This window comes from Erpetoichthys calabaricus, chromosome 18 (assembly GCF_900747795.2).
Source record: "Erpetoichthys calabaricus chromosome 18, fErpCal1.3, whole genome shotgun sequence".
Lineage (NCBI taxonomy): Eukaryota > Metazoa > Chordata > Cladistia > Polypteriformes > Polypteridae > Erpetoichthys > Erpetoichthys calabaricus.
In genome coordinates, this window is record NC_041411.2 from 51,750,818 (window position 1) to 51,777,759 (window position 26,942).

The following is a 26,942-nucleotide window of genomic DNA, read 5'->3' on the forward strand; positions in this document are numbered from 1 at the left end:
TTAAGTTTGCAGATGATGCCAAGATAAGTGGATTGGCAGATAATTTAGGATCCTTTGAATCATTACAGGGGTACTTGGACAGCGTTCAGGCTTGGGCAGATTTGTGCCAGATGAAATTTAACGTCAGTTTTACACACAGGAAGTAAAAATGTTAGGTTTAAATACACAATGGGAGGTCTGAAAATCAAAAAGTACACCTTATGAGAAGGATTTAGGAGTCACAGTGGACTCGACACTATCAACTTCCAGACAGTGTTCAGAAGCCATTAAGAAGGCAAACAGAATGTTAGGTTGTATAGCGCCCTGATGTGTGGAGTACAAGTCAAAGGAGGTTATGCTCAAGCTTTATAGCTCACTGGTGAGGCCTCATCTGGGGTACTGTGTGCAGTTTTTGTGGAAGAAAATTATGAATACAGACACCCCCAACTGGAATGCCCCAATTTAAGCAATAATATACAGGCAGGAGAAAGTGTCAATCGTTATTCTTTATCTAAATCTCGCAAGAGGCAACATGTTACAAAGAAACAAGTGTCCTCTGCGCTGTATTTATACTATTCATTGATTAGGTCACTACTCAAAAAAAGGAATTCATTACATAATCAGAAAACTTTTAACATGATTGGTTACATCTAGTTGCTAACAGGACATGACAAACGTTGATACCTTAAATATCTACAATCAACCGTGACAAGGTTGATTTATAGTCCTTAAGAGCACGCAACTTTTCAGGAGGGTTAAAAGTACACCAGGATTCTCATTCATGTTTGCCATCAAGAGGAAACTTAGCGCATAACAATAGAACAATGATTGTACCAAAAATATAACATTTTCTCTTAAGGGTTACAGTATATAAAATAACAAAAAATGCATTTATCATAGTAATAAAAAATAAAATAACAGCATTAGCTTTTAAGCATAAGCTCAGAATGATATGAGACTGCTAGGTGCACATTGGACCAGGATTCAAATTCAACTCTTACATTTAGGTTCCAGATTACAAAAAGGACATAGCAGCGCAAGAAAAGGTCCAGAGAAGAGCAACAAGGCTGATCCCAGGGCTACAAGGGATGAATTATGAGGAAAGATTAAAAGATCTGAGCCTATACAGTGTCACAGGAGGCTGGGGGTCAGACCCGGCCGGAACGCATGGAAGGACCAAGAGGTGGCGCATTTGTCCTCCGGGCCACGAGGGGGCAACCACCCTGCGTCGGAAGAGGGCCACAGAAGGGGAGCAGGGAGGCTCAAACCCGTTTGAGCCCGTGCCCACCACCAGGGGGCGCCCCGAGCCTCATGGAGCCCGGGACACATTTACTTCCGCCACACTCATGGAGGATGATCCTTCCAGGGACACCCGGAGTGCTTCTGGGTGCTCTCCTGACACTTCCGTCACACCAGGAAGTGTCGTCAGGCAGAGCACCTGGAGCTCATCCGGGTAAGAATAAAAGGGGCCGCCTCCCTCCAATCAGTGAGCTGGAGTCGGGAGCGGGAGCAGGACGAAGCTCCCGTGGAGAGAGGAAAAGGCGGCCCATGGACAGTGAGAGAAAGGCCCGGTGTAAAGGTGATTGGGGCAAGAAGCACAGTGTGTTGTGCGGGACTGTTATGTGTTGGAGAACGAAAAATAAACAAGAGTTTTATAAAGATGCGGTGTCTGTCTGATGGTGTCTGGGCAAGTCTCACAACAGTTTAAACAAAAGAAGATTAAGAGGAGACAGGACTGAAGTATTTAAAAAGATGGGAATCAGTACATTGGATCAAGACCATTATTTTAAAATGATGATGAATGAAAGACTACAGGGACACATTTGGAAAATTGTTAAGTGTAAATTTCACATGAACATAAAGTTTTTCTTTACATAGAGAACCATAGAAACATTGAATAAGCTACATAGTGGTGTGGTAGACTGTAAGACTTTAGGGACTTTCAAACATTAGAATTGATGTTATTGTAGAAGAATATGGATAAATAGGAATGAGACACTTTGTGGGGTTAAATGCCCTGTTCTTGTCTAGATTGTTCTGATGCTGTAATGTTCTAAAAAAATACAAAGCCCTTAAAATGTACCAACAGTTCTGGTGAGCTGGCCATTGGACACCACCCGACGGGCTGACCAACAATGCGCCATAAAGACATCTGCAAACGTGGCCTGAAACTTGCAGGCATTGACCTCATGAGCTGGGAACTTCTTGTATATTATTGGGGTCAAAATTATTTAAGTAAATCAATAACAAATTTCATTTACAGTGATAAATAGGAGGTGTTGGCCTTCAAGGATCTGTGTTTGAGACTCCCCGTGGTCAGGCTATCAACTACCATGCTCTGTATGTAAGTCAGTTAGCCCCATTGAGATTAGTACTTCCTCGGTGAGCCTTTTTTTAATCTCACATTTTTTTTATAGAGTCAATTGAATATGCTTTCGTTTGGAATGAAAAATGCAATTCCTCTTAAAAGTACATGCACCAAACCTCATGGAAATGTCATGTTAAGAAAGATGATATCAAGTGAGGATGTTACGAGTAATGACATGGGTATTGTGGACACTCTGTTTAAATATATTTCAACTAGATGACACTAGTGGACTTAGATTTAAGTGCTAGACAAGTAGTACATGATTTATTATCAGTTGGAATAACTAGTTTGTCAATGTTTTTAAGCTGGAAAAAAATAGGTTGTAGACATTTTTATGATGTGTGTTTTAATACATGCTGTCATAAGTGATAAAGCCTAGGTTGCATGCTGATTCAGTAAAATTCTTAGACCAACAAAGTTAAAATGTGTATCATTCCACCAATAAATAACATTTCAATTTTTTTTTTCAAAGACAAGCAACAGACATGATAGGAAAAATGTCTTCTGGTCTGAAAGATAAGTGGCCTAACAAGGAGCTTATTTTCATTGCATGTAAAAATTCCACTTCAAAGAACTGAGTAATTCAAATGTAGATCACTTAACATAACTTATTTGAGTTACTCCAACATATTTTAATTGCTAAGGTGTTGAAACTTATACTTGAATGTTAACTGAACAAAATTTAGATTTCCTAATTGCATACATTATGTGATAATTTCATATTGATTAAGCTAACCCAAAACGCAAGCATTTGTTTTTAGAAACTTTAATTTTTCATCTAGCTAACATTTGCATACATGTGGAAGTGAATGTTATGTTTTCTAATCTAACCTCCTAACAGAAGTGAAAGTAGTAACAGTGCAAGTATTGAGCCGGGCCAAACAGATACCAAATCAAACTTCTCTAGATAGTAATGGAGTATTTCTCTGTAATACTGAAATTGACTTGATTGATATGAGATAAACTATGCAAGAACAATGCCTGAGAGCCCAAAGCAATTTTCAAGCCTATATTGTAGAATGGTGTTAATGGCCACAATTAATAATTACTGCTATCTCATCTCATCATGTCTATAACCACTTTTCCTGGAGAGGGTCGTGGTTACTGTAATTGTTATTAATAATTACTTCATCAGTAGATATTAAGATGTCATTAATAATGTGTGTTTTTGCTATTTATATATCGTTACCAGTTTGAAAACCACACTGAAAAATCTAATTTAAATTGTAATGTGCAATTTAGAGACTGCATGCTGCATGGCAGCCACCTTTCAGGCACTTTAGAAAGTATAAGTAAATATGAAATAGCTCTATATTAAGCATCGTGGGGTCCAGCTATAATAATTTTCAACAGTGGTCTGATAACCAGTACTTTTAGTGCATTGGTAACTGTGTCAGTCAGTAACAATCTATTGATAATAAATTAATTCACGTACTTTTCATAGACTAATCTATTATCTTAGCACATGTTCAGGTCCATAACGTCATACTGTATTAGTCCCAGTCATCCACTACTGCCATAGTCATAACAATTTCAATAAAGTCACCTGTTTTTATTAACACATACAGTGCATCCAGAAAGTATTCACAGCGCATCACTTTTTCCACATTTTGTTATGTTACAGCCTTATTCCAAAATGGGTTAAATTCATTTTTTTCCTCAGAATTCAACACACAACACCCCATAATGACAATGTGAAAAAAGTTTACTTGAGGTTTTTGCAAATTTATTAAAAATAAAAAAACTGAGAAAGCACATGTCCATAAGTATTCACAGCCTTTGCCATGAAGCTCAAAATTGAGCTCAGGTGCATCCTGTTTCCCCTGATCATCCTTGAGATGTTTCTGCAGTTTAATTGGAGTCCACCTGTGGTAAATTCAGTTGGTTGGACATGATTTGGAAAGGCACACACCTGTCTATATAAGGTCCCACAGTTGACAGTTCATGTCAGAGCACAAACCAAGCATGAAGTCAAAGGAATTGTCTGTAGACCTCAGAGACAGGATTGTCTCGAGGCACAAATCTGGGGAAGGTTACAGAAAATTTTCTGCTGCTTTGAAGGTCCCAATGAGCACAGTGGCCTCCATCATCTGTAAATAGAAGAAGTTCGAAACCACCAGGACTCTTCCTAGAGCTGGCCGGCCATCTAAACTGAGTGATCGGGGGAGAAGGGCCTTAGTCAGGGAGGTGACCAAGAACCCAATGGTCACTCTGTCAGAGCTCCAGAGGTCCTCTGTGGAGAGAGGAGAACCTTCCAGAAGGACAACCATCTCTGCAGCAATCCACCAATCAGGCCTGTATGGTAGAGTGGCCAGATGGAAGCCACTCCTTAGTAAAAGGCACATGGCAGCCCGCCTGGAGTTTGCCAAAAGGCACCTGAAGGACTCTCAGACCATGAGAAAGAAAATTCTCTGGTCTGATGAGACAAAGATTGAACTCTTTGGTGTGAATGCCAGGCATCACATTTGGAGGAAACCAGGGACCATCCCTACAGTGAAGCATGGTGGTGGCAGCATCATGCTGTGGGGATGTTTTTCAGCGGCAGGGACTGGGAGACTAGTCAGGATAAAGGGAAAGATGACTGCAGCAATGTACAGAGACATCCTGGATGAAAACCTGCTCCAGAGCGCTCTTGACCTCAGACTGAAGTGATGGTTCATCTTTCAGCAGGACAACGACCCTAAGCACACAGCCAAGATATCAAAGGAGTGGCTTCAGGACAACTCTGTGAATGTCCTTGAGTGGCCCAGCCGGAGCCCAGACTTGAATCCGATTGAACATCTCTGGAGAGATCTTAAAATGGCTGTGCACCGACGCTTCCCATCCAACCTGATGGAGCTTGAGAGGTGCTGCAAAGAGGAATGGGCAAAACTGGCCAAGGATAGGTGTGCCAAGCTTGTGGCATCATATTCAAAAAGACTTGAGGCTGTAATTGCTGCCAAAGGTGCATTGACAAAGTATTGAGCAAAGGCTGTGAATACTTATGTACATGGGATTTCTCAGTTTTTTTATTTTTAATAAATTTACAAAAACCTCAAGTAAACTTTTTTCATGTTGTCATTATGGGGTGTTTTGTGTAGAATTCTGAGGAAAGAAATGAATTTAATCCATTTTGGAATAAGGCTGTAACATAACAAAAGGTGGAAAAAGTGATGCGCTGTGAATACTTTCCGGATGGACTGTAAATTTTATTAAAAAAATATCCACCAAAGGAAAACATTTTGTATTATCCAAAAATTAAACTAAGAATCTCAAGAAAACAGATAAAAATGTTCAATGCCAAAATGTATAAACAATAGATTATAGTAGGGAACACAACCCAAACTGGAAGGAATTTCCTGAGGCTAAGGTCCATAATTCTAAAGCAGGGGTTAAAATCAGTTCTGTCATTTCGTTTCTGTAACAACTCCTTTCATGTGGCTGCTAAATGATCATGATAATCAGGGTTAGGTGTGTCAATGAGTGAATAGAGCAGACTTATTGAGATCACATAAGAAATATAATTGTGGCACACTCAGAGGCTGAATCTACCAAAAGAGCAGAATAAAACAAATAACAAAAAAACTCTGAATTAGCGTAAGACGCCTTAATTTGAGGTGTTCGTGGAAAATGTAATGATCTACTTCATGAGGTAGACATATGTAATCAACAAGAACAGTTGCATCAAATGTTTGAAATATTAAAATGTGTTTTTCAGGTTAATTGTTGAAAGTCTTAATTATTCTCGACTGTAATAGAATGTAGAGGTCCAAAGAGGGCTAGATCCATAGTAAAGGATCAAAAATAACAACATTTTCATAATAACTGACCTTGAAATAGTCGAAACTGATATCCCACATGCTTATGTTTGAAAATTCTGATTTTTAACTTTTTGGGAGTGACTGTTAAAGGGCTAGGAACACCAGTAAAGAATCAAATATCCAAATTATATTCGTATTTGTGATCATCATCCTCAAAATAACATAAAATAAACACTACATGACTATATTACTGATGTCTATTTTTATTTTCACTAAGTTTTGTGAAAAGAAGTTAACTTTGAACCCTTGTATCCCATTTGTACTGCCTACATGAGACAGAAAGATTTTTGAATGAGAAAATGTAGTTTGAGGCGCACAAAGTTTGTTAACCAGAAGGCAATCCTATCTTTCATTAAAACAAAAAGGACAAAGCTGAAATCATCATCAAAAGTCAGAAAGAAAGTTTTTTTCAAACATTGCCTGGATAAGGAATGTCAACATCCACAAGTAGCAGCACCTGTTGCCTATACAGAATGGCTTTAAATAATAATGAACTTTATAATAAAGCCTTTGGATAGAAAACAAACTGAAAATTGATTCATTTGGTCAAAACCCTTAAAAAGACACCCAGAAGAACATGATCACTTTAGAAAAGTGCACAAAAAATTAAAGAAGATTCCAGTCATAATACCATTATGGGATGAACTGTTGGGGTCAGTTCATGTAATATTCACAACTTCAATTCCTTCTTACTTTTTGGTGATGGCACCTATTGTTTTACTCCTTATCATAAAGGGTATAATTTCCTGCACAAAATATGGTCCATACACCACCTAAAAATGAGGGTGTTTATGGTCTAGAGGTCCAAAAATAGGGATACTTGCATTGACAGGACATCAAGATGAGTCAAATGGCATATGATATGTAGGGGTTTTCTTGTACTAGTGAGTCAAGAGGTGCACAAAGAAAATGGAAGTTATTTCAAAGCATTCAGTCATTATCCATCCATCCATATCCTAACACAGGGACACGGGGGTCTGCTGGAGCCAATCCCAGCCAGCACAGGGCAGGAACAAATCCCGGGCAGGGCGCCAACCCACGGCAGGGCATACACATACACACTAGGGACAATTTAGGATCGCCAATGCACCTAATCTGCATGTCTTTGGACTGTGGGAGGAAACCCATGCAGACACGGGGAGAACATGCAAACTCCACACAGGGAGGACCCAGGAAGCGAACCCAGGTCTCTTTACTGCGAGGCAGCAGTGCTACCACTGTGCCACCCTTCAAAGCATTCATAGAACTCAAAACCTGAGTGATTTTTCAATACATCAGATAATACAATGTTAACATACTTAGAAAGAAAAGGCAATTTGGCTAGTCATCATTAATTTGCTATCATAGCAAATTAATGTATTAAAATCTAATGAATTGATTGCTAATGCATGCTCCACTGCTTACAGCATTTGTATTGTTTGATGCTTTTAGGAAATCTGGAATGTTGACAAAAATATTTTAATAGTTCTTCCTGAATTTGTGAATGGTTTTAGTTATATTTTAATATTTTGGTCAAAGAGGTGATGGAATATATTATTAAATTAAGAAAATGTAAAATTGGCTTTCTCCCACAGTGGAATATTTTCCCTTTTGATCAGTCCTCAACTGGTTTACATGGTATCTGCTACTTTTAAGGAATTGCTTAAACAGAAACAGTGAGTAACTAGTATAGCAATGTTCAAATGTGTTCTGCTCATTTTACATGTTAAATAAACAAATAAAACTGAACAGCCACAATATTAAAAACACTGACAGGTAACATGAATAACACTGATTATCTGGTTATAGTGGCACCTGTCAAGGAGTGGGATATATTAAGCAGAAAGTAAACAGTCAGTTCTTGAAGGTGATGTGTTGGAAGCAAGAAAAATGGGCAAGAGTAAGGATCTGAGCGACTTTGACAAGGGCCAAATTGTGATGATTAGACGACTGGGTCAGAGCACCTCCAAAGTGGTCGGTCTTGTGGAGTGTTCTTGGTATGCTTTGGTTAATACCTACCAAAAGTGGTCCAATGAAGGACAACCAGTGAACCAGCAACAGGATAATGGGCGCCCAAGACTCATTGATGTGCATGGGTAGCAAGGGCAAGCCTATTTGGTCTGATCCCACAGAAGAGCCACTCTAGCACAAATTGTTAAAAAAAACTTAATCCTGGCCATAAGAGAAAGGTGTCAGAAAACATTGCATCGCCACTTTCTGCATAGCCGCAGACAGGTCAGAGTGCCCATGCTAACCTCTGTACCACCGAAAGCACATACAGAGGACACGTAAGTGTCAGAACTGGACCATGGAGCAATGGAAGTAGGTGGCTTGGTCTGTTAAATAATATTCTCTTTTAGATCATGTGGACAGTCATTTGCATGAGCATCATTTACCTGGTGAAGAGATGGCAGCAAGATGCACTGTTGGAAGAAGGCAAGCAGGTGGAGGCAGTGTGATGCTCTGGACAAAGTTCTGCTGGGAAACCTTGGGTCCTGACATTCATGTGGATGTTACTTTGACATGTACCAACTGCCTAAAGGTTGTTGTAGATAAGGTACACCCCTTCATGGAAACAGTATTCCCTGATGGCAGTGGCTTCTTTCAGCAGAATAATGAGCCCAGTCACGCTGCAAAAATTATTCAGGACTGGTTTGAGGAACATGGCAAAGAATTCATAGTGTTGACTTGGTCTCCAGATTCCATAGATCCCAGTCTGATTAAGCATCTGTGGGATGTGCTGGAAAAATAAGTGGGATCCATGAAGGCCCCACATCACAACTTATAGGACTTAAAGGCTCTGCTGCTAACATCTTGGTACCATATACCACAGAACACCTTCAGAGGTCTTGTGGAGTCCATGCTTTGGTGTTTTGGTGACACAAGGAGGACCTTCACAATGTTAGGTACAGTAGAACCTCGGGTCACGACCGTAATTCGTTCCAAAACTCTGGTCGCAACCCGATTTGGTTGTGACCCGAAGTAATTTCCCCCATAGGATTGTATGTAAATACAATTAATCCGTTCCAGACTGTACGAACTGTATGTAAATATATTTTTTTAAAGATTTTTAAGCACAAAAATAGTTAATTATACCATAGAGTGCACAGTGTAATAGTAAACTAAATATAAAAACATTGAATAACACTGAGAAAACCTTGAACAAAAGAGAAATCTAACATTGCAAGAGTTCACGCTACAGCCTTATGAACCGCTCGCTGTAAACACTTTTTTTTTAATGAGTTTTAAACACAGGGAAAAAAATGAACATTTTAAAAATCTGCATTTTATACAAAACTAACCATAAACAACCAAGAAAACTAACCTTGCATGAGTCGAGTTGTGACATGAAGGACGTGAGGAGGAACTGGGTGGAGAGGAGTTATAGTTTTGAGGTAAAGTCTGTGACAATGCGGGTTCGCTGCATGCTCCAATCTCGCTTCCGAGAGCCCTTAAACCCGTCACCATCGGTAATGTTACCGATGAGCACGACAGTGAGACACTACAATGGAGCAAGGGGATGGTGCAAAAAGTGTCAAGTGCTTTTATTAAAATCAACAAAACAACAATCAAAAACAAAGTCCAAATTAAATAAAGTGCAGTACTTTCAGAATCCTTCAATAAATAAATAATCCCATAAAAACAGAAGTGAAGTGGAGGTTAAAATCCAATAGAAAAAAGTCTTCATTAAATACAACGAGGTTAAAACAATGCTGGAAGCAGTCTCTTTAAAAACAAGCCCGGTGCATTCTTTAACTGGTGACCCCTGCTGCCTTCTCGGCCTTGTGTGGCCAGCCGTCCTTCTTCTGGTCACTCTAGCTCCTTGATCCAAACACCCCTGCTTGGGCTCACTGTCCAGCTGCCTGCCTGTGAACACGCGCTCGCTCACACCGGTTCTTTCCACACTGCTTCCTGCTTACTTCCTCACTCCGCAATCTCCATCTTTCTTTTCTTTTTCGTCCCTTTAGCCGCCTCGCGCTTCTATTTATAAAGAGGATGTGGCAGCTGTAGCGCCGCGATTATTTATTTAAAACTGGCCTCTTGACGTGAGCTGTGGACCCGCTATACCACAAAGTCCCTCTGCACGATGCCATCCAGTTCTTATGCAGATCCCAATCGTCTGGATGACTTTGATTTATGCAGGGATGATTCCAGTTCGGCATGAAGATGATTCTTCATGTCGTCAGTTCGCACACTTCTCGATGGTCCTGGATTTTTCAGGTGATTTTCTATGTAATAAACTTAATAAGTTATAGCGTAATGAAAATTGCATAATTAGATCTGGACCACCTTATACTGTACAGGGAGAGACTGAACACATGCGTAAATCACCGGCGCTTACAAACCGGAAGGGAAATGAAATAGAGCACAAAGAGTTCAGAGCGAATGCACAGGGAGAGACTGAACACATGCGGAAATCATCAGTGCGTACAAACCGGAAGGGAAGGGAAACTGGCTTGTTCGTCACCCGAGTGTGTGGTCATGAACAGATACAAAAGTTTGGCGAACTTTTTGGTCATAACCCGATTTGTACGTGTTCAGAGATGTTCATGACTCGAGGTTCCACTGTATTTGGTTTTGTAAATATAAGTTGATACTGTATACTGCTCAGTATACAATATCTGGTTTTCTGTTTTGAAACAGTTTTAAAAATAATCTATGCTACTGTTTGTTGACATTTAATAATATAATCCTCCTTCTTGATGAAGATGAACAGCTGAATATGACATTATATTAATTTGGAGATGCTGGATTTTCATTTGTTTAATAACATAGTTGTAATGGAAAAGTTTAAAGTGTGAATAAACTGTTCATTATAAAGTTAAGAGATTGTGTGATGCTCTCTTCAAGGCTGAGTTTCCCCTTTTTTGGATTTTGCATGCACACGTTATGTGGGCTTCTTTTAGAGATTCCAGTTTTCTCTAACAGTATAGAGGGTTGTTCAAAGCTTGATGAATAATGCTATGTTGTGCCTGAAATTTTGTCTTACGGTGATTGTGTCCTGTATCTTGGGTTGGTTTCTTTGCTTTACTCCTAATAGTGCTTTTATGTCAAATTTGCCGAAGTATTTTTCACAGCAAATGTGACAAATATTTTCCTTGAAATTCACCTGCAGGTTTTTTTCTTCCATCCCCTGCCTGCCATGATGCTTTGCAAGGCCAGTGTGATATCAGACATCTGTAGCAGCCATGCACAGAACTTTCCTACATTCATGCTATAAGATTGTTGCCAGTCTGCTTTGGGCATGAGTGATGTCACACCCCGATCAGTACTCCAGCCTTCTATCCATATATATATATAAAAGGAGTACATTAGCTAACCACAATGAGAATATTATGAGTGCTGCTACCGGATATGTAACACTGATCCCTTTGCGAATAGCAGTGCGGCACCGCATAGCTAATTTGCATGCATAATGCAAACCAGCCTTAAAGTAGCCCTCACCCACCCTGAGAAAAAAAAGAAATGTGACATTGTGAAATAGTAATAACAAGAAAGATTTATTAATATTTACAAGGTGTTTCTATATGGAATATTATATATACCAAAATTAAATGCAATCCAACATGTTAACTACATTGAAATGCAATACACAGGCAAGTGGGACATTTGATGTTGGCACAATTTTATCATGTCATAATTAAAAATATATCAACCTAGCAATCAATTGTTTTTTGCTTTTCACACAATTTTATTGTCAGTTTTAAATGTGATATAAAAGCAAATTGCATTTTAATTCATATTCATAGGTTTTATCTCATAAACAAGAGCTAAGCAGACGTATTGCATTTTGCTTAGCAGTAGCTGAAGTGTATTGCACTGTGAATCGAGATCACATGGTAATTGACTGCAAACAGTAATCAAATGACCAATCAGCATCAATAGGTGTGGCATCAGTTCCAACAGTTGGGGAAAGAGGAGGTCAACTCCTAAACGTTTCTGTATTCAGGGGTTGAGCATAAATTTAGTCAATATGGACTGTGGAGTGGTTAACTGAAACAGTGAAAAATATGTTTTTGGTCTCACTGAAAAAGTTTACTCTTATGTTAAGTTGTCTAAACTTTTCTTTCTATATCCATCCATCCATCCATCCATCCATTTTCCAACCCGCTGAATCCAAACACAGGGTCACGGGGGTCTGCTGGAGCCAATCCCAGCCAACACAGGGCACAAGGCAGGAAACAATCCTGGGCAGGGTGCCAACCCACCGCAGTTTCTTTCTATATGTATATGTTAAATTAAGAAGTGCAGTTAAATTTCTGAGGTATCGGTATTAGTGATTTTAGCTAAATACTGAATATAGTGAAACATTTGTCAGTGTCACAGAGCTTGGTTTCTTTATAACTGTATTCATGTCCTCTGTAATAAACTGATACTGTATAGTTTTTCAGTTCTTTCGACACGAAAATTAAATTGTCATTTAGATTGCCCACTTCCACCATTCAATGAGATGGTGGATCCCCTATCTTATCAACGCCCTGTTCAAGTATAACAAACTTGTGGTTGGACTTTCTCTTTTCCCCAAATGTTGATACCCTTTGCTCCCACCTTTTGACACTAATTGATCATTTAATTACATTTCCTTTTGGCACGATTAAAGTATGGTCTTGAATCAAAAGGCATTTCACACAGAGCTGCATCTAAGTGAAATGCAATATATCTGCTTTGCTTTTAGTTATGATATGCGATCTATGGACATGAATTAAAATGCAATACACTTTTGTATTGCATTTTAAACTGACATGAAAATAGCGTGCTGTAGTTAAAAGCAATCATTTGGTTGATAGCCCTCTTACATACAGTATGTATTGCATTTCAATGTACCTAACATATTGGGTTGCATTTAATTTTGGCATCAATAAACTTCCATATTTCCATGTTCTTTGTGGAAGAAAAAAGTATCTACACAAAGAATCGGCACAGAGATCCAAAACAGTGCCTGACACCTTGTGAAATGGCTAATGTGTGATCCAAGACTTGAACTTTGTGAGCACAATGATATACAGTAATCCCTCCTCTATCGCGTGGGTTGCATTCCAGACCCCCCCGCGAAAGGTGAAAATCCACGAAGTAGAAACCATATGTTTATATGGTTATTTTTATATTGTCATGCTTGGGTCACAGATTTGCACAGAAACACAGGAGGTTGTAGAGAGACAGGAACTTTATTCAAACACTGCAAACAAACATTTGTCTCTTTTTCAAAAGTTTAAACTGTGCTCCATGGCAAGACAGAGATGACAGTTCCGTCTCACAATTAAAAGAATGCAAACATATCTTCCTCTTCAAAGGAGTGTGCATCAGGAGCAGAGAATGTCAGAGAGAGAGAGAAAAAAAAGCAAACAATCAATAATCAATAGGGCTGTTTGGCTTTTAAGTATGCGAAGCACCGCCAGACAAAGCAGCTGCAAGGATGTACAAAGTAAAGGTAGTCTTTCAGCATTTTTTAGAGGAGCATCCGTATCCTCTAGGTCAGTGTGCGAACAGCCCCTCTGCTCACACCCCCTCCGTCAGGAGCAGAGAATGTCAGAGAGAGAGAGAGAGAGACAGAGAAAAACAAACAATTAAAAATCAATACGTGCCCTTCGAGCTTTTAAGTATGCGAAGCACCGTGCGGGAAGCATGTCGCTTGACAAAGCAGCTGTACAGAAGGGAGCAACGTGAAGGTAATCTTTCAGCATTTTTAGATGAGTGTCCGTATCGTCTAGGGGTGCGAACAGCCCCCCTGCTCACACCCCCTGCATCAGGAGCAGAGAATGTCAGCGCAAGAGAGAGAGAAAAGCAAACAATCAAAAATCAATACGTGCTGTTTGATCTTTTAAGTATGCGAAGCACAGTGCAGGAAGCATATCGCTTGACAAAGCAGCCATATGTAAGCCCAGCAAGGAAGAGAGCAATGTGAAGGTAATCTTTCAGCGTTTTTTGAGGAGCGGCCATATCCTCTAGGGGTGCGAACAGCCCCTGTGCTCACAATATATTTGAGGAGTTTTATTTAATATGTAATATGCGCTCTGGTTGGGTAGCTTCTCAGCCATCTGCCAGTAGCATCCCTTGTATGAAATCAACTGGGCAAACCAACTGAGGAAGCATGTACCAGAAATTAAAAGACCCATTGTCCGCAGAAATCCGCGAACCAGCAAAAAATCCACGATATATATTTAGATAGATAGATAGATACATAGATAGATACTTTATTAATCCCAATGGGAAATTCACATTCTCCAGCAGCAGCATACTGATACAATAAACAATATTAAAGATTGATAATAATGCAGGTAAAAAACAGACAATAACTTTGTATAATGTTAAATGTTAACGTTTACCCCCCCGGTGGAATTGAAGAGTCGCATAGTTTGGGGGAGGAACGATCTCCTCAGTCTGTCAGTGGAGCAGGACGGTGACAGCAGTCTGTCACTGAAGCTGCTCTTCTGTCTGGAGATGACACTGTTTAGTGGATGCAGTGGATTCTCCATAATTGATAGGAGCCTGCTGAGCGCCCGTCGCTCTGCCACAGATTTTAAACTGTCCAGCTCCATGCCAACAATAGAGCCTGCCTTCCTCACCAGTTTGTCCAGGCGTGAGGCGTCTTTCTTCTTAATGCTGCCTCCCCAGCACACCACCGCGTAGAAGAGGGCGCTCACCACAACCGTCTGATAGAACATCTGCAGCATCTTATTGCAGATGTTGAAGGACACCAGCCTTCTAAGGAAGTATAGTCGGCTCTGTCCTTTCTTGCACAGAGCATCAGTATTGGCAGTCCAGTCTAATTTATCATCCAGCTGCACTCCCAGATATTTATAGGTCTGCACCATCTGCACACAGTCATCTTTGATGATCACGGGGTCCATGAGGGGTCTGGGCCTCCTAAAATCCACCACCAGCTCCTTGATTTTGCTGGTGTTCAGTTTGTAGGTGGTTTGAGTCACACCATTTAACAAAGTCATTGATTATGTCCCTATACTCCTCCTCCAGCCCACTCCTGATGCAGCCCACGATAGCAGTGTCATCAGCAAACTTTTGCACGTGGCAGGACTCCGAGTTGTACTGGAAATATTTAAATATGCTTACATATAAAATCCGCGATAGAGTGAAGCCGCGAAAGTCGAAGCGCAATATAGCGAGGGATTACTGTATATTTTTTCATTTATTACTAGTTCGTAGCAATTTGTTATATTTTATTTGTGGTTATTGTTCCGTCTGCATCTTTTGCTATTTAAAGCACGATGACACAATGATTAGCACTGCTGCCTCACGGATCAGATCACATTTGTGGCCTCAATAATCGGTCCAGCATAGTTGAAAGACACTTTCTAGCCATCAAGGACGCTGGACCATTGCTGGACCATTGCACCATTATAGTCCACTCAAAACTAGTTCAGTACCTCCTTCCCTGTTGACTTCAATACATTTCACTGAGCTTGGCGAAGTTTTGAACATTTTCGTGATTTCGCTGAACTCATGGTGAAGCAAACTCCGCAGCATTTCCTGATCACTACTCCTTAGTTTCCTCCGCAGGGTGTCTGGGCTTTCCCTTAAAGATAGGGTCATCCGGGAGGGGCTCAGAGTAGAGCCGCTGCTCCTCCGCATCGAGAGGAGTCAGATGAGGTGGCTCGGGCATCTGATCAGGATGCCTCCTGGACGCCTCCCTGGTGAGGTGTTCCGGGCACGTCTAACCGGGAGGAGGCCCCGGGGAAGACCCAGGACACGTTGGAGGGACTATGTCTCTCGACTGGCCTGGGAATGCCTTGGGATTCTCCCGGAAGAGCTAGAAGAAGTGGCTGGGGAGAGGGAAGTCTGGGCATCTCTGCTCCAGCTGCTGCCCCCGCGACCTGACCTCGGATAAGCGGGAGACAATGGATGGATGGATACTCCTTAAGTGTATGGACAGGATCTGTCTCTTCCAACCAGAATAAGTTACATATAAAAAGGTTAAACACATAGTGTTATTTTCTTAATTTTGTAATGTTAGAAAATTGTAATTATTTTATAAAATGTATGTATTCTTTTCATCCACTTCTAGGAAACATCCAAAACAATTTTCAATGTCAATATCTCATAAAGGGCCAATGCATTTGGCTTTAGTGGCCTGTAGAAATCATCTGGAAGAAGCCCTGACGATGATGAAGTCTGCTCTTCTCTTCAGCAACAGAAAGATTATGTTTCATATCTTTACAGAAGAATCTATTAAGTTGATGTTTGAAACTAGGGTGAGTCGTTTGAGAAAGTTAAAGCAAATTTATTACGCAACAGAAAAGACACAGTCAGGCTTACATTGACAGTCAATTCATTCCAGCATCATAATTTTATTGTGTCCAAAAATGTTAAGTATATATCTGAAGTTTTATAAGGTTTGGCTTTCAAGTGAACTGTTGAATGACTTGTTTCATTGCATCTACAATTCTCTATGTGGAAAATATTACTTAACATTTAATTGTGAATTAAATGTACCGTACTTCACTGATCTTGTTAAAAATATTTAAATATAAAAGCTTGAATTCACTTTGCTTATTGCACTGTTCCCTCCTTTATAATTTCCAGTTGTTTCTTTAGTTATTCCTCAAACCTTATAATTCAAGTCTAACAGTTTTCTATAGTCTTTGTCCTGTGGTACTATGAGGACTTTTTATAACACAAAAGCCAAATCTGAACACTTTATTCCTGATCTAGCTGTACAAGTGCATTATTGAACTTAAGCATAGCTTTTCTTGACTTTTTACATTCCCAGGATACTATTAACTTGTCATGTTGTTGAGAGTGATGAGTCCAGTAAAATCCATAAATGTCTTTTTTGTAAAGTGTGTTTTCTATTTTCTTACAATCCCAGTGCAAATTTTTAAAAATTAATTAGTTCATTATGTTTAATTTGCCATTTAAGTATGCTAAAATGTTAATGACAAGACTTGATTATCTGCTAATGTTTTGAATTTAGTGGTATCTGCAGTGTTAACTAACTTTTTTATTCCATTTTATCATTATTAATGGTGGCCCTAGAAATTATTGCTTAAAGCACTCGCCTTTTAAAATTTTGTAATTCAGTAAAGCACCATAGCCAATGTCACAGTCTGAATCGTTGCCTTTTGTTGTTTGAAAATTATCCAGTCACAAGGTACTTACTTATCTTAATATAAAAGATTTCACAATATTTTGGCAGAACATCTATTTAAAAACTAAAACTTTTTCATGTAATTTGTTAGGGCAAGTTTTGACCAGATGTAGCAGGTCTAAAAAAGATAAAGTGGGAGAAACATTTTATGTGTGGAAACAGTCGAGAAACCGTGGAGCAGGTTTAAAAGCACATTGCATGCAATGCTAGATAAGTTTGTTTTAAAATTTAGAGCCAGTAAGATATTAAAGAGAACTCTGCAGTGGATAAAAAGTAGTTGCAAAGAAAAAACAGTGACATACCAGACAGGCATTATACCTCCAGCTCTAACTATAAGGGCTTATGACAGTAACCGAGGCCGTTCAGGGGCAACTGGGTGACAGACAACTCGGCGAAAAAACAACTCGGCGACATCCTTTACCAGTTAGGTAATAGTTAGGTTCAAAGAGACTTTTTAATGTTTCTTAAATGACAACGTAGGGCGGCAGAAAATCCACAGAATCACCTGCTTTATGAGAGTCCCAATACGTTGAGAGTAAAGATATTCCTTAAGCCGTACTCGCAGGTTACCTTTTTATTCTAAATAATGTTATCATACGATTACAATCAATACAATTTATATAAAGGATTAGCAATTTTGGTTGCAGAAGATAATGTAAGATAGAGTTTGTTCTATGTGCAGAATAAAGTTTGTTCGTCAATTATATAAATTTATTTTCAATATTTTAAATCACGTTGTCATTTAAATGTAATTAAAAAATCTCTTTGAACCTAACTATTACCTAACTGGTAAAGGATGTCGCTGAGTTGTATTTCGCCAAGTTGTTTCTTCGCCGAATTGTCTTTCGCCAAATTGTCCTTCGCCAAATTGTCTTTTCACTGGGTTGTCTTTCGCCGAATTGTCTTTTCGCCGAGTTGACTGTCGCCCATTTGCCACCGAACCGTAGGAGGCAGATTTTAAAAAGAATATTAGGAAAACAAAAAAGTATTGTAAAAAAATGTGAAAGATGACACAAAGAAGATCTTTCACTATTTTAGTAGTAAAAGAACGGTCAAGTTGGAGGTGAAGGGTATTAGGACTAGCAACATGCACATTACACCCTTGTAAATACTCTAAATTCCCATTTTTCTAACATTGTTCTCATGTGGAAAAGACAATAGTAGCAGTTACAGGGACTACTTAGGAGGTATTTAATAATTTGGAAGTTGCAGAGAAAGAAATTATGTTTGGATTAAAAAAGCTGAAGTTAAAGAAATCACTGAGAGCAGATAACATTTATCCTAGAGTGACTATGGATGTTTAATGAGTCCATGTATAACCCCTTGACAGGGATTTTTCAATAATAATTGCACACTGAAGAAATTCCTGTGGATTGGGAACTAGCAAATGTTTTTTCCATTATATAAAAATGGGGATTTGAGCCAATCTAAATAACTGTATATAGAGGACAGATTATCTCATATCCCACAAAAATTAATTGGAAACCAAGAAGGCCTCAGAGTTAATCAGTAAAATTACCAGAATAGATCAAGAACATGCCAGGGGCCTCATGTATAAACGGTGCGTACGCACAAACATGTTGCGTACTTCTGTTTGCACGTTAAAATCGCGATGTATAAAGCCTAAACTTGGCGTAAAGCACATTTTCATGCTAGCTCAAACCATGGCATACACGAGTTACCCAGCGTCAAAGCAGTGCTTTTGTTCCAGTGTGGTTTCCCTGTCTTTTTTAGATCCACCTCCCTGACCTGGCTTTATAAATACACTGAAATTAACCGCATATTGTTTATTAGTTTAAGGCATCTGATTGTAATTAACCTGTAACAATATAATGGTCCACGGAATGGCCAAACTATTCCAAATACCATAGCTGCTTTAGCGTTGTTACTCTCACTGCACCTTCTTCTTCTTCTTTCAGCTGCTTCTGTTAGGGGTTGCCACAGCGGATCATCTTTTCCATATTACTCTCACTGCACCACTCGGAGTATTTATATCACTGTATCTGAGTGTGGAATCACAGCTCTACAGCAGCTGATCGGAAAGAGAATTATTGGTATACAGCATCAAGCACACGCAGCTTCAGCCATGCTGTCTATTTGAACAGCTCTTATACGACAGATGCTTCAGAGCCTTTCCTGTACTGACCTCACGGTTCAGAAACAGTTTCATCCCAAGAACTATAAACACAATCAGTCCATCAAGTGCTCCTTGTAGAACTGTTTGTACTTATAAGTACAATTACCTCACTGTAAACTTGCGATACAGTTATAATATTGCACAATCTGAGCCACTTTATAAAGCGCGTATTTACATATGAGGACGATATCATTTTAAAATGAAATGCAACAAATATGTTTATTACATTATACAGATAAAATGTTAGCATCATTTAAATAAAGTATATTTTTAATAATTAAACATGTGAGGACACGGTGTTGTAGCGCTAGCAAGGAGCTGGTGCCCTGTTCAGGAATTGTTCCTGCCCTGCGCTGTATTCTTGCTGGGACTAGCACGAAAACTGAAAGGATAGATGGATGGAATAATTAAACATGTAATTTGGAGATATTTCAATGTTCAAAAATTTTGAAGAATCTGAGTTCTAAGCTTACAGATGGCTTAGCGGCTATTACCGAGTTGATTGTGTGGCAATTGGGTACTTGGAGAAAGAAAAGGAAGGACAGGAATTGGTTAGTACATTTGAAAGAGACAGTACTGCTGCAATAAATTATTTCATCGAAGGTCGCGCACGGTGTAGCAAGCATCTTGCGTGAGGCAGGAACAATCTTTGAATGGGGCGCCAGTTCGTCACTATCACTGCACCACCGTGTTCCCATGTTTAACACATGCTTTAATTGATATGATATGAATACTGAAATGATATCAAGTATAATCTCAGTATTTAAATTATTCAGAGAACTGTAATATCACAAATGTAATGGATTCTGTGTCCTGTCGGAGGAAGAGAAAGCCCGTATAAGAAGCACGTGGTGATTCACACACATACAGCACATAAAAGTGCAATATAAATAAAATTTATTATTATTATTATTATTATAAAAGAACACATACAAAACAAGCATTTAACCTGCTACTTTAGTTACGATGGGATTTGAGAAACTAGTAAATTAAACAATTTTAAGATGAAGTTTATGATGTTCTACTTTAATGACAAAATAAACTACGTGATTAAAGTGGAAATTTCAAGATTAAAGTTGACATTTCGAGCTTTTTTCCCCTCTGTGTCCCTATTTTTTCTTCTTTTCTCTGTACCCTAATAAGCTTTCATATGACAATCAGACAGTGGGCTACGACTTGCCTTTTCTCGGCCATATGACACTCAGACGGTGGGCTACGACTCGCCTTTTCACGGCGACTTTGATATCTGACAACTTTTTTTTTATTTTGTCCACTGTGCAACTTTGTAACCTTGAGCTTTCGAGTTTCTTCGACACACTATGTCACTCGATCAACTTACTTTTGTTGTTTATACCACTGTTTAAACCAACAAATAGTACGTTTTTCCTTGCCTCCACTTGGTATTCTGAAATTCTTCTATTTTCGCCTATGCTTTTGCCATTGCCTTTTCACAGAACGCTGAGCTTAAGGGCTATTTATATTGATTTGCATATTCAAAGAGGCGTAATTCTGGGAGGAGTTGGGGAGTGGCAGTAGGCGCATGCACGTGATTTACTTTTCATGCTTACCAGGATTTATGTAGTGGAAGAACATAGAAATTGGCAAACGCACAGATTTATGCATCTGGATTTTTTTCTGCGTATGAACATTTCCACTTTTGTCCGTACGTCATGTTTTAGTGTGAATTCTATACAAGGCGGTATGCATGAGGCCCCAGATCTCCAAATGAGGGACTATTTAGGGAAAGACAAGCTTCGCAATTAGAACTCAACCTCTTGACAACAAAAGAAACAAAACAACTCATTTTTAAATCACAACATCATTACGGAGAGAAGGCTAATAAGATCTTAGCTCAACAAATCCACAAGCAGGAAGTTTGCAATACATTATCAGTAATCACCAACACATATAGAGATAAAATCATTGATTATAAAAATATAATGCACACATTTAAAGACTACTATAAGTCCTTATATTCAACTCAGTTTAAAGAAAACTAGACACAATCTAATGTGTTTTTTGATACATTACAGATACCACAGCTAGATACTCTCAGTGCAGAGGAATTGGATAAACCTCTGACACTATCAGAATTACTCAACACTATTAACTCACTTCAGAGTGGAAAAGCACCTGGTCCTGATGCCTACCCTGGTGAATTTTATAAAATGTTTCAATTAAATTTCCTCTCCTTTTATTAGCAACATTTATAGGAGCCAGAGACAATGAAATTCTACCTCAAACTTTTTGCCAACCATTAATTAATATTTTTCCTAAGAAAAATAAGGACTTGCTACAATGTGCATCATACAGACCAATCTCACTTCTGAATAAAGATGTCAAGATACTCTTCAAAGTTCTAGCTAGAAGGACTGAGATAGTGCTCCCTTCGGTAATATCACAAGACCAAACCAGATTTATTAAAGCTTGACATTTAGCTTCCAATCTTCGACGTTTGTTTAATGTAATATATGTACCCATAAAGTCTCACTCCGGAAATCTTATTATCTTTGGATGCAGAAAAAGCATTTGATATGGTTGAATGGGAATACCTGTTAACTTTGCATAAATATTAATTTTTTACATTTTTTTAAATGCCTTTCAGACAGCCTCCTGTAATACTCCTAATCCACTAACAGCTGTGTTTGGTGTACTCCCAGATAGGCTTAAAGTGGAGATGGACAAACAAACTGTAATTACCTTTAGTTCACTATTGGCATGTAGACTTATTTTGCTCAACTGGAAGAATCCTAGCCCACCTTTTTTAAGTCAGTGGGTAACTGATGTTATATACTATTTCAAATTGGAAAAAATCAAATACTCACTTAGAGGATCTGTACAAAACGTTTTTAAAACCTTGCATGATCTAATCAATAAAATTTTAGAATAAGCAGTTATATTGAGGAGAAGGACTTCTTTCAGTCTTTACTACTCTCAAAGTTTTACTTTGGCTGTTGGCCTTCCTCCCTTTCTCCTGGGTAGGGGTTGAATTGAATTTAGTTTTGTTAAATTTGACTTGATTGTATAGAATGTTACGCGCTTTTAATGAATTCAATAAAAGATTAAATAGATTAATTAATCCATCCATCCATCCATTATCCAACCCGTTATATCCTAACTACAGAGTCACAGGGGTCTGCTGGAGCCAATCCCAGCCAACACAGGGCGCAAGGCAGGAGACCAACCCCGGGCAGGGCACCAGCCCACCGCAGGGCACACACACACACACACACACCCATACACCAAGCACACACTAGGGACAATTTAGAATCGCCAGTGCACCTAACCTGCATGTCTTTGGACTGTGGGAGGAAACCGGAGTACCCGGAGGAAACCCACGCAGACACGGGGAGAACATGCAAACTCCACACAGGGAGGACCCGGGAATCGAACCCAGGTCCCCAGATCTCCCAACTGCGAGGCAGCAGCGCTACCCACTGCGCCACCGTGGTTTTATAAACCAAATAAAACAGTGTATTTAAAACATAATGATAATAGAAGATATGAAATTATACAATAACAAACAATTCAAAATATAAGTCTGTGTTGGCTTAGTCTGATATTTTTCTCTCCTACAGGAAAAGATCTGTTTCCTTCATTCTTATCATCATTTGTTCCAGGCTGGATTTTAAATGTTCTTGTCAGTTCTGTTTTTTCAGCCAGTTGGGTAGATATATTCTAATTTCCTCACCGCCTGTACTGTTATGGCAGTGTTGATTTGTTCATAGCTAGCCTGCACTGGATGACCCCACCTCTCTCAAGTCCTCCTCTCTGTACATGTGTGTGTGTGAGTGTGAGATACTTTCTTACTGAGTTTATGAAGAGAGACAGCTAAAGACTGATCCTTCACACAGGTTATTGCTTTCAGTTACAGTAATAAACAAAGCAAAATATATTAGTAAGCTTTATCTTACCTACAGTAAAGAGTTCTCACAATCAATATGGATGTACTTATGGTTTGGTTCTTTTTGGCTCAAGGGGCAGGCGATTCTTTGTCCCAATTCCTTCAAGGTTGTCTTTCTCTGGCACAATTAGAAGGATTTCAGTGCTCTTTAGTTCTCTTTTTCACTTTGGTCACACCTTGAGGATGCAAAAGTTACTTCAGTTTGCAATCCTTGTGGATTCATACACAGTGGGCCTCCTTTACTAGCATAAAACACAAATTTATCTGTTAGGCTGTCAGTGATCAGTTGGCTCCCTTCTTTAACAAGTTGAAGATACTGCTTTATATGTGGTCTCCCTTGCTTGTACAGTGTTTAAATAGTGCATGGTGAAGACATTTGTGGATGTTATTTGCCTGTGATTATTTGGTCTTATTAGATGAGATCCAGAAGTTACATTTTATGGAGGGAGCCTGTAAGAAGGACATACACGTTAAATGAGGTTTTGCATCAGAAAAGAGGGTCTGGCAGCTGACCCTAAAGCAAGAGAGTTGTGTGCCAAAGCAAAGCAAAGTGAGCCATGCCAGTCTACACATCTCAAAATTTACTTCTAGTCATGGGAATCAAAAACCGAAATTTCCCATCTCTTTGCCTGAACTTAAAGAGGCGTTAGACTCAATGAGCATAGACAAGGCCCCAGGGACAGACGGGCTTCCGCCTGATATAATTTCCGCATTCTGGAAACACTTCTCTTTCTCTTTTTGCCCTTTTTGCCCTCTGGCCATTTAAACGCTAGTATTAATTCTGCAGTTATTACGTTACTTTTGAAGCAAGGTAAAGATCCTACTCTGTGTCAGAGTTACAGACCCATCTCTCTCATTAATACAGATACAAAATTTCTTGCTAAAGTTCTGGCCCACCGCCTACAAAAAGCCATTAGCAAATTAATCCACAGCGACCAGTCTGGTTTCATGTATTCATGGCTAGCCTCAGATAACATGAGAAGACTTCTGCATCTCATTAATTCACTTCCCTCCCTTCCTAGCCCTGCTGCACTCCTTTCCCTGGATGCTGAAAAGGCTTTTGATCCCATGAATTGGCAATTTGTATGGCAAGTCATGGACAGAATGGGCTTTGGTCCAAGTTCTCTTATCTAATTCAGATATTTCACATCCCTTCTCCATTTGTAGGGGAGCTAGGCAAGGCTGTCCTTTATCTCCTTTACTCTTCAATTTATCTCTCGAAACACTTGCAATTGCCATTCATAATTCCCAGCTCTTATCTCTTATTACAATTTCAAATTCCATTCATATAATATCCTTATATGCTGACGACATCCTCCCCTAGCTAGGTAATGCCCCGACTGACATCCCTTGCGTGTTAGAACTGTTCAGGTGTTTCAAAGCCCTGTCCGGCTACAAAATTAATTGGTTTAAATCGTCTCTCTTGCCTCTTAATGATATGTGCTGTGAAGTCTTCCTACCGTCTGTCATCCTTGTGTCTAGTAGTATAATATATTTGGGAGTTGGTATTACTGTCTCAATCTAAGACATATCCTCTAATAACTATTGCCACATCTTTGCAGACTTGAAAGCTTCCATAAACACCTGATCCAAACTCACCCTTTCTTTTCAATCATGTTTGGCCATTATCAAAATGAATATTGTACCTCACTTCAACTTCATTAACTCCATTCTGCCACTTCCACCTTCTACTAAATATTCGTCTGAAGTTAGGTCACTGATCTCAAGGTTACTCTGGAATGGCAAGACACCAAACTTTAACACAAGAATCCCTAAAGCCTACAAAAAAAGAGTCATGGTGTAGAGGTAAGAACGGCTGCTTCCGAATGAAGAGGTTATGGGTTCGATCCTGGATTTTCTCTGCATTTTCTGTTTTGAGTAGTGAGCTTCTGTTATTATTACAATTATATAATAAAAACATTAATTTGCTTTGAGTCTGTAACACCTGTTGTAAATTTTTTTCTTTTATTCAGTATTATTCTCTCAGTCGCGTTCACGTAGTACAACGAACAGCAGACAGTCGGCTAACACCGTTGCTAAATGCGATAACGCCATTGTCAACTTCAGTCTGTTGAACATCCACTCACTTACGAGCAAGGGGCCTCTCATCCACGATCTCCTCACTGATCGTAAGTTTAACTTTTTCTGTCTAACCGTGACATGGCAACAACCTCATGACTTATTCCAACTTAACGAATCCACTCCCCCAGAGTTTGTTTACATCTCTCAGCCCCGTGGCTCTGACTAGTGAGGAGGTCTCGCATTAATGTATCGTGAGAAGTGGAAAGTCCTGCCGTTGTCTGTTCCTACCTTCAGTTCTTTTGAATCTCTTGTGTGTCAATTAACTGGACCTATTCCTACTATTACACTGCACAACAAAATATTTGCTTCTTGAACACTGTTGGGTGGTTCTTATAGATTTTTGGGTGCTGATCATGAATATCACATCAAAATTTACCCATCACATACCGTTTCAGAGAAATCTTCAGTTTTGTCATGATTTTTTCTTATATTTGTATCCAAACATTTTCGCTCCTGTAAGTGACTTATCAACAACGGTTTGTGCAGCCTGGGCATGTCCAGGCATGGAATCAGGCCAGGTAGGAAGCTGTTCTGTGGAAGTTGACATCCTGGGCATGCCTGGGCAGGTCTGAACGAGCTTGATGCTGTCTCAGCATGCTATAAAGGTGGCCAATCCTGCTCATTTGGTTAATATAGATAGTCAGTGTGTATGTATAGTATCAGTATAGTTTAGTAAAGTGTAGTATCTGTAGCAATATAACAGTAAGTAAGCTTGATGCCATAGGCACTTTGGTGTTGGGCAATATATCTCATCAATGTCGTAACAGCCGCGATACATTCTGCTATATCTGTGACGAATATACACTTGCGCCTCAGAGACGTTGGATGACTGCTCTTGTGAAGAAAGCTTATCAACTGTATTTTGGCTGCAAAACTGGTGATCAAGACAAGGAATGGGCACCTCACATTTGCTGTGCGACATGTGCTGTCAGTCTGAGAGTCTGGCTCAGAGGTACTTGAAAGACGATGCCGTTTGCTGTTCTGATGATATGGTGAGAACAGAAAGACCATGTGACGGACTGTTACTTCTGTTTGACTAATGTGTCTGGTTTCTCTGCCAAAAACAAGAAGTCAATTGAATATCCTAATCTGCCTTCAGCAATGAGACCCGTGCCACATGATGACGGTCTTGCAATTCCAAAACCACCAGAAGATTGGACCTTAAATGAACCAGATGAAGAAACTGCAATGCAAGGTACTGACAGTGACATTGACCCGGATTTTGAACCGTGCTCATCAGGCGATCCACATCTGATAACACAGTCCAAATTGAACGATTTGGTCAGAGATTTGGGTGTGTCAAAAGCAAAAGCCGAGCTGCTGGGTTTGAGACTTCAGGAATGGTGTTTGCTGTCACCAGGTACGAATATTTCTGTGTTTTAAGGCCGACATCATGATATGACCAAATGTTTTGCAGAAGTCAACAGTCTCTGCTTCTGTTGTGACATAGAAGGATTGTTCTCGGCCTTGGGTTGTGATCACAACCTGGAAGAGTGGCGTCTCTTCATTGATTAGTCAATGTTAAGCCTCAAAGCTGTTCTGCTACACAATAGTAACGTTTATCCTTCAGTACCTGTTGGCTATGCAGC

At 39.4% G+C, this 26,942-nt stretch overlaps 1 protein-coding gene across 2 annotated transcripts in view; it reads left to right on the forward strand.

Moving 5' to 3' along the window:
- Positions 1-26,942, forward strand: part of gxylt2 (glucoside xylosyltransferase 2) — a 101,332-nt gene that overhangs the window by 14,375 nt on the left and 60,015 nt on the right. For both annotated transcript variants that reach the window (XM_028825404.2, XM_028825405.2), the window contains exon 2: positions 16,148-16,334. In XM_028825404.2, coding sequence (XP_028681237.1) covers positions 16,148-16,334 — 187 coding nt within the window. The remainder of the gene's footprint in view (positions 1-16,147; positions 16,335-26,942) is intronic.